This window comes from Myxine glutinosa, unplaced genomic scaffold (assembly GCF_964187855.1).
Source record: "Myxine glutinosa unplaced genomic scaffold, kmMyxGlut1.1 SCAFFOLD_3528, whole genome shotgun sequence".
In the NCBI taxonomy this organism is placed as follows: Eukaryota; Metazoa; Chordata; class Myxini; order Myxiniformes; family Myxinidae; genus Myxine; species Myxine glutinosa.
The window spans coordinates 1-13,439 of record NW_027619620.1 but is presented as its reverse complement, the minus strand read 5'-3'; the positions used below and the strand labels follow the sequence as shown (position 1 = coordinate 13,439).

At 45.6% G+C, this 13,439-nt stretch overlaps 1 protein-coding gene across 1 annotated transcript; it reads right to left on the bottom strand.

Annotated features, from left to right (window-relative positions):
• Positions 1-4,927: 4,927 nt before the first annotated feature.
• On the bottom strand, positions 4,928-12,365 carry LOC144889411 (uncharacterized; the record flags this gene model as incomplete). Its single annotated transcript, XM_078769624.1, has 3 exons — positions 4,928-5,164; positions 12,094-12,150; positions 12,295-12,365. Coding segments are annotated over 3 exons (365 nt in total), but the record flags the coding sequence as incomplete, so codon positions are not given.
• Between the last annotated feature and the right edge of the window lie 1,074 nt (positions 12,366-13,439).

Here is a 13,439-nt window from a genome sequence, read left to right as displayed (position 1 = left end):
GTCAAGGGAGACTGCTCTAATTTCCTGTTTGGCATTGAGGACCTCCATCCATTGTTGAGAAAGCAGAAGCAGCATGTCCAGAGTGGAGTGTCCAGGTCTGAAACCAAATTGATGATCAGAGATCAAGCCATTGGAGAAGAGGAAAGATTTCATATCTGAAGCAATGATGGATTCCATGACTTTGCTGATAATTGGGAGAAGGCTGATTGGTCTGTAGTTGCTGGGATCTGTTTTTGCACCTTTTTTGTGCAAAGCGGTGATGTTGGCAGATTTCCAAGCAGATGGAAGATGACCTTGAGCAAAAGAGAGGGTGAAGAGAACAGAGAGGGGGAGTGAAAGAGTGGAAGAACATGATTTTAGGGCCCGTGGGCTGATGCCGTCAGGTCCAGTTGCAGAATCAGAGTCGAGGGTTGACAGAAACTTTTCCACCTTGTCAGGAGGAAAGGACACAGAGTCCAGGAGCAGCTGGGTACGACTGGGTACGGTGGGTACAGAGAGGGATGGGTTTGGGACACAAGATTTAGAGGCAAACACAGAGTTGAGGCATTCAGCTTTTTCACGTGCGGAGTCAGCCGTGTGGCCATTTAAGGTGAGGGAGGGGATGGAGGGGGAACAAACACCAGAAACAGATTTCACGAGACGCCACCAGGATTTGGAAGAGGGAGACAGATAAGAGAGTTCGGTCCTGAGGACGGAGAGATATTGTTTCCTGGCTCTCCTGAGGGTGGACACACACTTGTTTCGGGCTTTGTGAAAGGAAATGAGATTTCCTTCCGTTGGATTTGCTTTCCAGGAGACGAAAGCAAGTTGTTTCTGGGCAATAGCCTCACCACAAGATTCCGTGTACCATGGACGGGAGGAAGGGTATGACAACTGAAGACGAGAAGGGATAAATCTGTGCATGAGAGAGAGCAATTTGCTTTGGAAGAATTCCCAGGATGAGTTGATGTCAGAGGCAGTAGAGATGGGAGACCAGTCCAGATGATTGATGGCTGCTTGAAGACCGTGCCAGTTGGCCTGAGTGAAATGCCAGACTCGTCGACGCTGAGGAGGCTCTCTGAAAATGGTCAGAGAGATGTCCACTTTAACAAGCACATGATCAGAAGAGCCGATTGGAGCAGAAGAAGAGCAGCAGACATTTTCAGGGAAGTTAGTCATAACCAAGTCCAGAAGAGAAGATTCTCCGTTGACTGAGATCCGGGTTGGGAAATTGACAGATTGTGTCAGTCCCAGTGAGTCACAGAAGTCCTTTGCTGAAGAGCCATGGCTGGTGAGAGAGGTACCCATCCCCAGCCAACTGGCATGGTGACAGTTGAAATCACCACATATGAGGAAGAGAGAGTTGGGATGGGTAGATAGAAGTTGGTCCATATTATCAGACAGCGAGATGTAGATGGAGTCATCACTGTTTGGTGGACGGTACAACACGCATCTGAACAAAAGGTGGTAGCGAAGGGGAAGCCGTAGCCAAAGGTTTTCCTGGGGGTGAGGTGGAGAGAGGGCAGTGCAGGGCGAGTGAGGAAGAGAGTTTTTTATAAAGATAGCAACTCCACCTCCAGGACGAGGCTCAGGTCTATCATACCGGAGGAGGGAGTAACCTGGGAGAGATACCAAGGAATGAGAGACATCATGAAGGAGGAAGGGTTCTGTTAAGCAGATCACGTCTGGTTTGTCAGAAGCAACCTGTATGGAGAGATCAGTTAAGTTTGAGCGAAGGCCCCGGATGTTTGAGGTCCATACTGTTAGGGAAGAGGAAGGGGGAGCATCGGATACAGAACAGGGGGGGGGGGGGGGGGAGCGGTAGGGCAGGATGTCGAAGAGGAGGAAGAGGTAGGGAGAGCTGTTGCAGGTGTGTCAGAGATTACAGAATAGCTTGGAGAAAGGGAAGAATGGGGCGGACAAAAGGTTTGATAGTGTTTGGGTGAGGCGCAGTGAGGTGTTATTTGAGGAGGGGGAAGAGTGAGGCAGAAGGTTGAGGAAGATGAAGGTGAAAGTTGGAAGGGGGAAGAAGCGGGGAGGACGCTTTGAGGAGGAGGGGTGAGAGGGGAGTCTAGGAGGGGAGGAGTGAGGGAGAGTCTCAGAGGGGAGGGGTGTGGGGGGAGTTTAGGAGGGAAGGGGCAGCGGGGGGGATTTGAAAGGGATGGGTGTTTGGGAAGATTTGGGGGGGAGGGGCAAGGGGGAAGATTTGAAAGACATGGGTGATGGGGAAGATTTGGAGGGGAGGGGTGTGATTGGATTTTGAAAAGTGTACGATTTATGGGAAACGAACATTTATTGCAAAATGAGTTTCTTGAGACATTCGAGTCAAAAATACGTTTGAGGACGCTGAAGGGTGGGTGGAGTTCTGGAGAGTTTAGGGAATGAATGAAAGATGCACTGTAAGAGATGGAATTTTTTTTTTGAATGAATAGAATTGGTGAGCAAGTCGAAAGCATCCTTTTATAGAAGAAGTAGAAAAAAGTGTTATAGAATATGGCATAATAATAAAGTTCTTCAGGGGACAGATGAAACATGTATTAACAACTTGATCACGTGATCTCGAACAACGTGGTCGAAGAACGAAAGAACAAATAACGAAGAACGAAAGACCAAAAGAACGAAGAACGAAAGAACAAATAAGAACGCACAAGCGGATAAGAACAGGGAAGGAAAAAAAATTTTGGTTTTTTTTGAGATTTTAAAACAAGGGAGTATGGGTGAAAAGACCGTGAAAAACAGAGACCGAAAGTAGTTGCAGCGCGATCGAAGAAGCACTGAGACAAAAAACAAAAGCCTCAAGCCAAGGTCTGAGGACACGGTAGCCGACTAGTACTACACTAGGCCTCAGAATACACGATACGAAAAAACCGACGATTCTGTACACAGGTATGAAAAACCAACACCGAGAAACCTATTAAAGTCACCCCAATAGGTACATGCACCGAAAGAAAGATAAAGATACGACAAAAACACAAATGTGAAAGATCACTTAGCTTCGAAAGCGTGAGCGCATGGAACAGCTTCGAAAAGACGTGACCTCGCCGTGATCTCGCGAGATCTCTCACGATCCCCTCCACTCTTAAACCCCCCCCCCCCCCTTGCATGATCTCGCGAGATAGAAGGGAGACGAAGTGGGGAGGAGGCAGGTTTGAGGAGGAGGGGGGAGGAGGGAGAATTGGAGAGAATGGTATGGGGGGAGATTTGAATGGGAGGGGTTGGGGGGGAGTTTTGAAGGGGAGGAGTGAGGGGGGAGTTTAGGAGGGGAGGGGCAAGGGGGGAGTTTAGGAGGGAAGGGGCAAGGGGGAAGTTTAGAAGTGGAGGGGCAAGGGGGGAGTTTAGGAGTGTAGGAGCAGGGGGGGGGGATTTGGAGGGGAGGGGCAAGGGGGGAGTTCAGGAGTGGAGGAGCAAGGGGGGGATTTGGAGGGGAGGGGCAAGGGGGGAGTTTAGGAGGGGAAGGGCAAGGGGGGAGTTCAGGAGTGGAGGGGCAAGGGGTGGGTTTAAGAGTGGAGGGGCAAGGGGGGAGTTTAGGAGTGTAGGTGCAAGGGGGGGGATTTGGATGGGAGGGGCAAGAGGGGAGTTTAGAAAGTGGATGATTAATGAAAGACGAACATTGATAACAAATTGGGTTTGTTGTGATTTTCAAGTTAGCAATCCGATTCAGAACGATGGAGCCGGGATGGAATGAATGTGAATTTAGACCATGTAGTGAGGGAGACGTATAAGGTATTGAATTTCTTTTTTTTTGAAGTGGAATGAGTTGGAGAGGAAATTGAGAAAAGCCTTTTAAATAGGAAGAAAAACAGCATGTTGTAATATACCACTGAATAAAACACTGAAGGGGAAAGGTTAAACATATTTAAATAATATTTAAACAGAACCGTGAACAATGTTATATGCACAAAATACCAACGGGGGGAGAGCCGAGAGGGACCACCACGAGTCACGTGAACAGGGCAAAAGGTGGATGGCAAGGAGATAATGGGGGCGGGGCGAACAGCACACCTGGACAGAACATACAGGATGAGACAACAGTACACGTGGAGAAAGGAAAATAAATGTTTTTGGTTTTTGTTTTTTTTGGGGGGGGGGGGGGGGATTTAGAACGTTAGACAGAGTATTATGTTCGGGGTAGAAGGGAAAAAACTAAGAGCCAAGCAAAACACGCTTAAGTTAACAAACACCGACGGGGGTACAACTACAAGGCCGCACACGAGGAGCAGAACACGATTAATTAATTACGCGTTACAGGAAATTCAAACCAAAACTAACTATAATCAAACAATAACGCATGGACAATAAAATAACGAGTTGAAATTTGACAAACACACGAATGAAAAAATAACCGCTTTGGATGCCCGGAGAGAACCAGGCCTCAAGGGCGGAAGCTTCAACAACTAGGCCGCGTGGCCACGTGGCACGAAATACTCGACTATTTTTTACAGGTATGAAAGATTAACACCAATAAATCTTCCGAGGGACACGCAAAGGGTACACACACGTAAGATAAATACAGTTTCGACAAAAATACAAATGTGACAATTACTTAACTTCGAGCGTGCGTGAAGATCGTGGAACAGCTTCGAAAAACCGTGACCGCCCCGACAAGATCTCGCGAGATCTCGAGTTACTTATCTCGGTTTAAGTTACTTATTGTAATTATTGACAATTACTTATTGACATTTCAGCTTTTAATTTTAAATTATTTTGAAAAAATATATACTTTGACATTATGGGGTATTAGGTGTCGGTCAGAAAAAAAAAATGAACTTAATCCATTTTAAAATCAGGCTGTAACACAACAAAATGTGGAAAACGTCAAGTGGTATGAATACCTTCTCAAGACACTGTATCTGAAACACTCAAGACACCCTTAGTGCAAAACACCCTCAGCATCAGCATATCGTTCACACCACATACAGATTACCACACCATTACAAACAATACTCACGTCAATACTGTTATGTCCCTCATATTGAAGTCCAAGAAAGACTTCCATGAACAGGAAGCCAAGTGCCCACACATCGGCTGGGGGACCTTCGTAGCCACCATGTGCTGTGATCTCTGGTGCCAAATAGGCACGTGTGCCACAAATGCAGTAAAACATTTTACCATGTATGAAATTTGTGGCAACGTTAAAGTCGATGACCTTCACAATCCCCTCATTGCTGTAAAGCACGTTTTGTGGCTGGAGAGTAAATAGAAATCAAAATGTGAAAAAACTTAAAACCTTTGGTGATAAATTATGATAAAGGAAAGATGCAAATTTAAATGCGATGGGCAGGCAGGAAAAAAAAATTCCAGAAAGAGAAAACTTGAAAAAAACATCCTCTACCAATGCCAGTCAGGCGTTTACATAAAATGGAGGAGGTTGAAGCAAGAGTATAGAGTGAGGAGTATAAACGATAGAGTTGCAGGAAGTGAGACTTGGTTTGGCTAAATGACAGGAACCGAAGGCCACAAGATGTAGAGGTGTGAAAGGAAAGAGAAAAATCAGAGGAAGTGTCGCAATCTCGGTAAAGGACAATATTATATCAAGGGAAACTAGAATCCGGGCACTCGGTAGAGCGCATACCTTCGCCGCAGCTACTGTTCTGTACTTGGCATGGGAGTGTATGCGATGTGAACCTTTATGTGAAATGCGATCGATTTTTAAAAATCAGAATTTGAGCAAATCTGTTTCATTCGTCTGTTAATATGCCTCCCCGATTGACAAATCTGCAATTTGAATTTCATTTGAGGTTGAAATGATTGCGGGAGATCGCGTTATAGTGATGACGTCTTGGATGGACATCCTCTTCTTCAGTCGCTCATAACTTTGAGTGAAATACGATCGAGTTAAAAATAGTCAGAATTTGAGCAAATCTGTTTCATTCGTTTGTTAATATGCCTCATCTCTTGACAAATCTGCAATTATAAATTTTTTTGAGGTTGAAATGATCGCGGGAGATTGCGTTATAGTGATGACGTCCTGGATGGACATCTTCTTCTTCAGTCGCGCATAACTTTGAGTGAAATACGATCGAGTTAAAAATAGTCAGAATTTGAGCAAATCTGTTTCATTCGTTTGTTAATATGCCTCATCTATTGTCAAATCTGCAATTATAATTTTTTTTGAGGTTGAAATGATCGCGGGAGATCGCGTTATAGTGATGACGTCCTGGGGATGGACATCTTCTTCTTCAGTCGCTCATAACTTTGAGTGAAATACGATCGAGTTAAAAATAGTCAGAATTTGAGCAAATCTGTTTCCCAAAATCTAATCAAATGTGTCCCGTATAATAACCAATCATCCCACCAAATTTCATGCAATTCGGTTGAATACTTTTTGAGTTATGCGATTAACATACACACACACAGACATACAAATAAATACACAGCGATCAAAACATAACCTTCCGCTTTTGCGAAGGTAAAAAGCGATCTGAAGCAGGGAAGTAATGAAGAGTGTTCTGTGTGGATAAAGATCGGGGATGGGAGACTATTTAGGCACGTATAATCAGGCTCCTGTTGTGAAGGAAGAGAGATTAAAAGATTCATTAAGAATTCAGAAAGGATTGTGGTGAGGGAAGAGTACTGCTTGTGGGTGATATTCATTTGCCAGGGATAGACTGGGTTCAGAAACAGGGAAAGGGCAGAGGAGGAATTTCGTGATCTTGTCCAGGATTGCCTTTTAATGCAGTTTGTCGATAGTCCCATGAGGAGCAGAGTGTTGGACCTCTCATCTTCAATAATAAAAGGAAGTGTGCGTCCATCCGCCATCTCCTCCATAACTCCAAAACAATGAAACTGAGCGGTCCCAAACATTGCATGCATACACCTGGACCTCAAACAGATTGCAATGATGAAAACTTGGTGTTTCGGTGTGTTATAACGCCATTTTTGAAGATAATTAACAAGGTGCTCATAAGAAAAACACCGAAAAAGCCTCACCAATATGGCGGCCCACCATCTTGGTCAGCCCACTGCCATTCAGCCCACTGCCTGGGTTCTTAAGCTGCCGTTTTGTTTTGTCCTATTCAAACGTGCCTTGCCTTGGAAACATGATCAATTAATCATTACATAATTGAAGCCTATTGTTACGTGTATGGGGGTAGGTAATGAAATACCTTCGGCGAGATAGAACTGTGTAGGTTTAGCGTACTCTGTATGTCGCGAAGAAGCCACCTCGATGTATTTGCGTTCGGATCAGATGTTCGTGAAAGGTCGTTTATGTGTCTCCATGTGAGGGGTGGAGCTATGCTAATTAGTTAGGGCATATGGACAAATTCCCCGTGTGTAATTTCCCTTGTGATTTTTTCCCTTCGTTCTTATAAAACACATTCGGCAAGCCACGCACTCGTCACCTAATTAAAAACAACATAATTTCCGAACGGACCCAGACACGACTACACCACCCAGCTCAAATCTTCTCGATGGGCACCAAGAATGGCCTTGAGGCCACGCCCCAGAGGACAATTGGTTGGGACGATTCGGTGGCGCTCGTTGATTGGTGAGAGTGTGACGTCATCGTCGAACATTCCAGCACCCGGAATAAAAAGGCAAAGCACCGGCTTTTCTCTCTTCTCATGGTCTGGGCTTCATCGTGAGCAGTTGCATTCTCTCTATCCCTGGGCCGTCGGTGGAGGCGGCTGCGCTTTGAGCAATGTGCGCTCGTGAGGGGCGTGGTAGAAGCCCGGTGGATCGTGGCAATTGGAGGGGGAGGGAGGATTTTTGCTGCTTTGCGCCAACAAGTGGGGGTGGACCCGACCGTGCCAACGCGTGTTTTCCCGTGCAGGGACGCGGGATCTGTGGTGGCCACAAACTGTCATGTGAGGGAGACCAGAGCTGAAGTCCCAGCCACCACACCATATACATTTATTTTTACTTTCGTTTTCCCCTTGTGTTGTGTACGAGTCCATGAGGAAGGTCCCTCATTTAGAAATCTTAATTTGACCTCCTGTTCGGTTTGTTCTGCCTGCATTTCATTTCGTTAAACCATTATTTGTTACATTTCATTTGTTGATTTGTCAGTCTCGTATATTTGTTCGTGGTTCGGATAAACCGTCGTCGTGGCCGTCCGTTCAAATAAGACCAGGGACCTCCCTTTCCATCGTGCACCATAAAGAGATAACCCCGCCATAGTTGGGTGTACGCCTCAGAGTTAAAGCTCGTTTGGTCATCTGTTGCCATGAGGTCTTCACTACAGGGGGTGACACGACAATATCATCAAAATCTGGATTCGGATATGAGGATTGGATCCTGCAGACAAAATAAATGTCCAAATCTGGAGTGAAATCTGACAAAATTTACCATATCTAGCGATAATTGTAACTCAGTGTACATATTCATTTATTTAAGCGAGGCTGTCATTCTCCTGTTGTGGTTAGTTTTTTTAATTTCACTAAATAATATAATTGAAGCATATCATCAAAATCTGGATTCAGATGTGAGGATTTGATCCGGTAGACTAAATATACTAGTATATCCAAATCTGGAGTGAAATCTGACAAAATTTACCATATCGAGTGATTCTTTTAACTAAGTGTATAATATTCATTTATTTAAGCAAGACTGTCATTCTCCTTCTGGGGTTAGTTTTTTTTATTGAATTAAAAAAATCTATATTCCAAAAGCCGTGTCTGTCTGTTTGTGGTGTTTCAACTTGAGAACTGATTAACGGATTTCAATAGATACAACTACGGTGGATTCGGGTAACACCTGGGAATGTTTGTGATCCCCCCAAAATTTTTTAATGGGTACATAGACACACACGCGTGTCAAACTGCAAATGCCAACATGTGACGTTGGTTATCCCTGCACGAGGAGCAGGATCTCCCAGGAATCCTTTTTTTTTTCTCTCCCCATACATTAGCCATCACAGCAAAGATTGGTATTTCCGTCAGCAAAGCGACGGGTCTTATATTCTAGTCTCTATATATAAAGGAGGAGTGTCTGTGTGTGTGTGTCTGTCTGGATGTCCGCTTATAACTCAAGAACTACACATCGGAGAAAAGTTTTAGACAGATTCGAATCAGCATAAAATCCCGGTGGTTTTAGGCTACGTTTTATTTTAATATCAATGGTTTAAAAAAAACCGCACCAGCTGCAATTCCATGGTGTAGTTTGTGGTGACGCTAGACGTTCGGGGTGTATTGCAATGGTTTGTCGGGTTTGGCTGTGGGTCCAGAATAGCTCCCATTTCCTTATGTTCTTCCACTTTTATTTTGATTCTTCTGTTACAACGCCTTCCTTATCTACCTTATATCCCCCCCGACGAGGCCTCTACATAATTTCATGCGGCAGAATTTCGTGCATTTTGAGTGAAAGAAGTGAGACGAAATTGTAGGAGGAAGAAGAGGCGCGGTCACTGTGGAGGCCTCGATCGTGAGTGGAAATGGCGGGAATTGCGTTTGTATCGCAAAGTAAAGGATCTGCATTCATTTCTGAACTTGCATTGGTGGATTGTTATACATCTGCATTATTTTTCATAAAAAACTTTATGTTGAACTTGAAGGCTCCAAGCACGGACTATATATATAGCCCTCATTGAGGTAAAAATAAAAGTAAAAAGCCCGCTATCGCTTGCCAAGCTAGCCCGTTCCCCCCTCCCCCTCCCCCTCCCCCACCCCCTCACCTCCCCCCTCCCCCTCCACTCCCCTCCCATCCCTCCCCCCTCCCCATCCCCATCCCCACCCTCTTCTCCCCTCTCCTCCTCCTCCCCCTCCCTCCTCTTCTTTTCTGTTTTTACGGACACAGTTTTTTATTACACCAGATCGCATTGATTCACATTTTTGCGCGATCTACATTCATTATATATTAATACAGTTGTATATAGTTCTAAATTAAAATATCTACTATAAAAATACACTTGTTAAAAAAAAAAAACATCGTGTTTGGAACTCCACCGTGTTGAACCCCAGCTTTGCAAGTAAAAGTCTAACATTTTGTTTGCTCGCTGTGATTTGCACATTTCTCTGATTTTCTGCTTGATTTTCACATTTATAGAAGATTCAGGCTGCTTTTTCAAGCCATGGCATTACAGTAGATAGAGCTCCCTTTTTGTTTCTACATACCATTTTTTTATTGGGATTTGTGAGATTTATTTTGAGATTTTATTGTGATTTTATTTTATTTGTGAGAAGTGTTATGATTTATGGGAGCGAGACATGGGTAATGATCATAGAACAGCAACGAAGGCTGGAAAGGGTGCAAATGCGAATGGTTCAGTGGATGTGTGGAGTATCGTTGAGAGAGAGGAAGACGAATGATGAATTGCAAAAGATGGCGGGAATAGAGCCTGTGATGGATGCTGTGAAGAGAAACAGGTTGAGATGGTTTGGTCATGTGTTGAGGAAGGATGAAAGTGACTGGTTGAGAAGAGTGATGGAAATGAATGTAGAAGGAAGTAGAGGACGGGGAAGACCGACAAAGACTTGGCCAAAGATGGTGGAAGAAGAAATGCGGGCAAGAGAGTTAACAAGGGGAGATGCAGAAAATAGGGCAAAATGGAGAAGATTGTCATGGGGACCGCAAGGCTAACCCACGCTCTAGCAGGGAAAATGGCGCCTGTTGTATACCCATTTTTAAAATTGACTAACATTTTTGTGCGATATACTTTCATTGTATTAACAGATAGTTATATTAATATACCTATAAAAATGTGCTTATTTCAAAACAAACAATCAAACGTCGTGTTTGGATCTCAAATAAATTGTCCGACCTGTCGAACTGTATCATTGCAAGTGTAAAGTTGACATTTTGTCTGCTCTGTGGTTTCCACATTTCGCTGATTTGCACTTGATTGAAACATTTAAAGAAGACGATTTAAAGGTAAATCTTTGTGGTTGCAGTTTTTGTTTGGTGTACTTCATCTGAGCTGTCCACCCGGAGAATAAATTAACGCTTTTTAGCAGTCAGAACTGCTAAAAGTTAAGAGTTAAGACTGCTCAGATTAAGAGTCTCTGGCCATCATAACCTATCATTATCAGTGCATTATCATTCTCTTTGCTAATTCCCCCTCTCCCCGTAACCTTTTAAACCCCACCCCCCCTCTCTCTCTTTGTCCCTTCTTCGCTCTTCCCTCCGAATAAAGTGCTGCGCATTCCTTCCACACACCTCTCGCTCCCACCCTTCTCCTCGCTCTCCTCCCGACCGGAGTTTATAGCATCGCGTCATGTGGTGGGGCATCACTCTCCTCCCCCACCAACACTCCTCCTTCCCTTCTCTCTCTCCTCCCCTTCTTCACTTCCGCACCCCTCCTCACCCCCCCTCCCTCCTCTCTCCCCTTTTCCCCCCTCCATCATCCCTTCTTTCTCTCTCTCTCTCTCTCTCCTCCACCCTCCCTCCCTCCTCTCTCTTCCCCTTCCGGCTCTCCCTTTCCTCTCTCTCTCTCCTCTCCCACCTTTTCCCTTCCCACCTCTTCCCTCCCCCCTTCTCCCTCCCCCACTCTCTTCATATTCCCGTCAGGAAGCGACTCAGTGTTACCTGGCAAAGCCGGGTACTTTTGTGAGTAAGGTAATAATCTGAATTTGGTGGAGAAGGTTGAGGAAGAACAGCATTTATAGACAAGTGACCATAACCTAATGGTGTAAGTGGATTCTGATCCAAGATTGATATTGTAGGATGAGGTTATCAGACGTCAGGAAGGTAAATTTTGAGAGTCTGAGGCGAGTTTCCTTAAAATTGGATAAATTACCAGGACGGCATCAGTTTCAGAGAAATGGCTAACCTTCAAAGAGCAAATGTACAACATCTTCACAATGTCGCCGTGAATCGAGAAATCAAAATTAAACACAAATTCCAACATTGGGGGGCTGGCATTTTTCACAGACAACAACCGAGCTGGATTGGGTATTTAATTTAATTTGATATCTTACTTTCTATTGATATTTCAAGTTGAACTCATCATGTAATGAACACAAAAGGGTCCATATGCGACAGATCCCTACCACACCCTCTTTCCCTCCATTATAGGTCATCACCCAACAATACGAATTTTGTTCTTTGCTGCCCCCCCCCCCCCCCCCGTACCCCTCCACTTCCCACTCCCATTCATTCCTTTGCTCCACCAAAAAATGGTTTTCATTCCAGTGTAATGAGGAACGTATCACGGTCTGCACTGGTGTAGTTGGTTACCTTTATATCCCTGTGCACAATGTTCCGGGAGTGCAAGTACTCAACAGCTGCAGCCATCTGGGGGAAGAGGAAGATGAAATATTCAAACATGGACACAGATTGTGGTTGTTAAGATTTTACAATTTTGAGTGCAATTCTTTCTGTCCTCTTTCAAACCACATCACAAACATCACACTGAGGCTGAAACCAACTTCAGCTCACCTGCTTCATGGGACCCCACAACTGTCTTTCTGTACGTTTCCACAGAACATCAATTTGGGAAGCGAGTGAACCTGCATATATCAGGCAGCAACAAGGGCAAGGCAATGAGATTTTTCATTTTTGAGAAACGAGTCGAGGAAAAATTGTTTTGTTGTTGAAGATTTGAATATTTCATTGTTAAAATAAACACAAAATGATAAAGATAAAAATTAAAAGGTCATGGAAGAGCAAGGTGATAGAGGGCCACAGTTGGACACAAATCGGGGAAAGAAGGAACAGGAAGAGAGGGGGGAGAAGAGAGAGAGAGAGAGAGGGGGGGGAGAAGAGAGAGAGAGAGAGAGAGGGGGGGGAGAAGAGAGAGAGAGGGGGGGGAGAAGAGAGAGAGAGAGAGGGGGAGGAGAAGAGAGAGAGAGAGGGGGGGGGGGAGAAGAGAGAGAGAGAGAGAGAGAGGGGGGGAGAAGAGAGAGAGAGAGAGAGAGGGGGGGGGGGGAGAAGAGAGAGAGAGAGAGAGAGAGGGGCGGGGAGAAGAGAGAGCGAGAGAGAGAGAGAGAGGGGGGCGAGAAGAGAGAGAGAGAGAGGGGGGGGGGAGAGAGAGAGAGAGAGAGAGGGGGGGGGAGAAGAGAGAGAGAGAGAGAGAGAGGGGGGGGGAGAAAAGAGAGAGAGAGAGAGAGAAGGGGGGGGGAGAAAAGAGAGAGAGAGAGGGGGGGGAGAATAGAGAGAGAGAGGGGGGGGGAGAAGAGATAGAGAGAGAGGGGGGGGGAGAGAGAGAGAGAGAGAGAGGGGGGGAGAAGAGAGAGAGAGAGAGAGAGAGGGGGGGGGGGGGAGAGAGAGAGAGAGAGAGAGAGGGGGGGGGAGAAGAGAGAGAGAGGGGGGGAGAAGAGAGAGAGAGGGGGGGAGAAGAGAGAGAGAGAGAGAGAGGGGGGAGAAGAGAGAGAGAGAGAGAGAGGAGGGGAGAAGAGAGAGAGAGAGAGAGGGGGGGGGGGGAGGAGAGAGAGAGAGAGAGGAGGGAGGGAGAAGAGAGAGAGAGAGAGGGGGGGGATAAGGGAGAGAGAGGGGGGGGGAGAAGAGAGAGAGAGAGAGAGAGGGGGGGGGGGGAGAGAGAGAGAGAGAGGGGGGGGGGGAGAAGAGAGAGAGAGAGAGAGAGG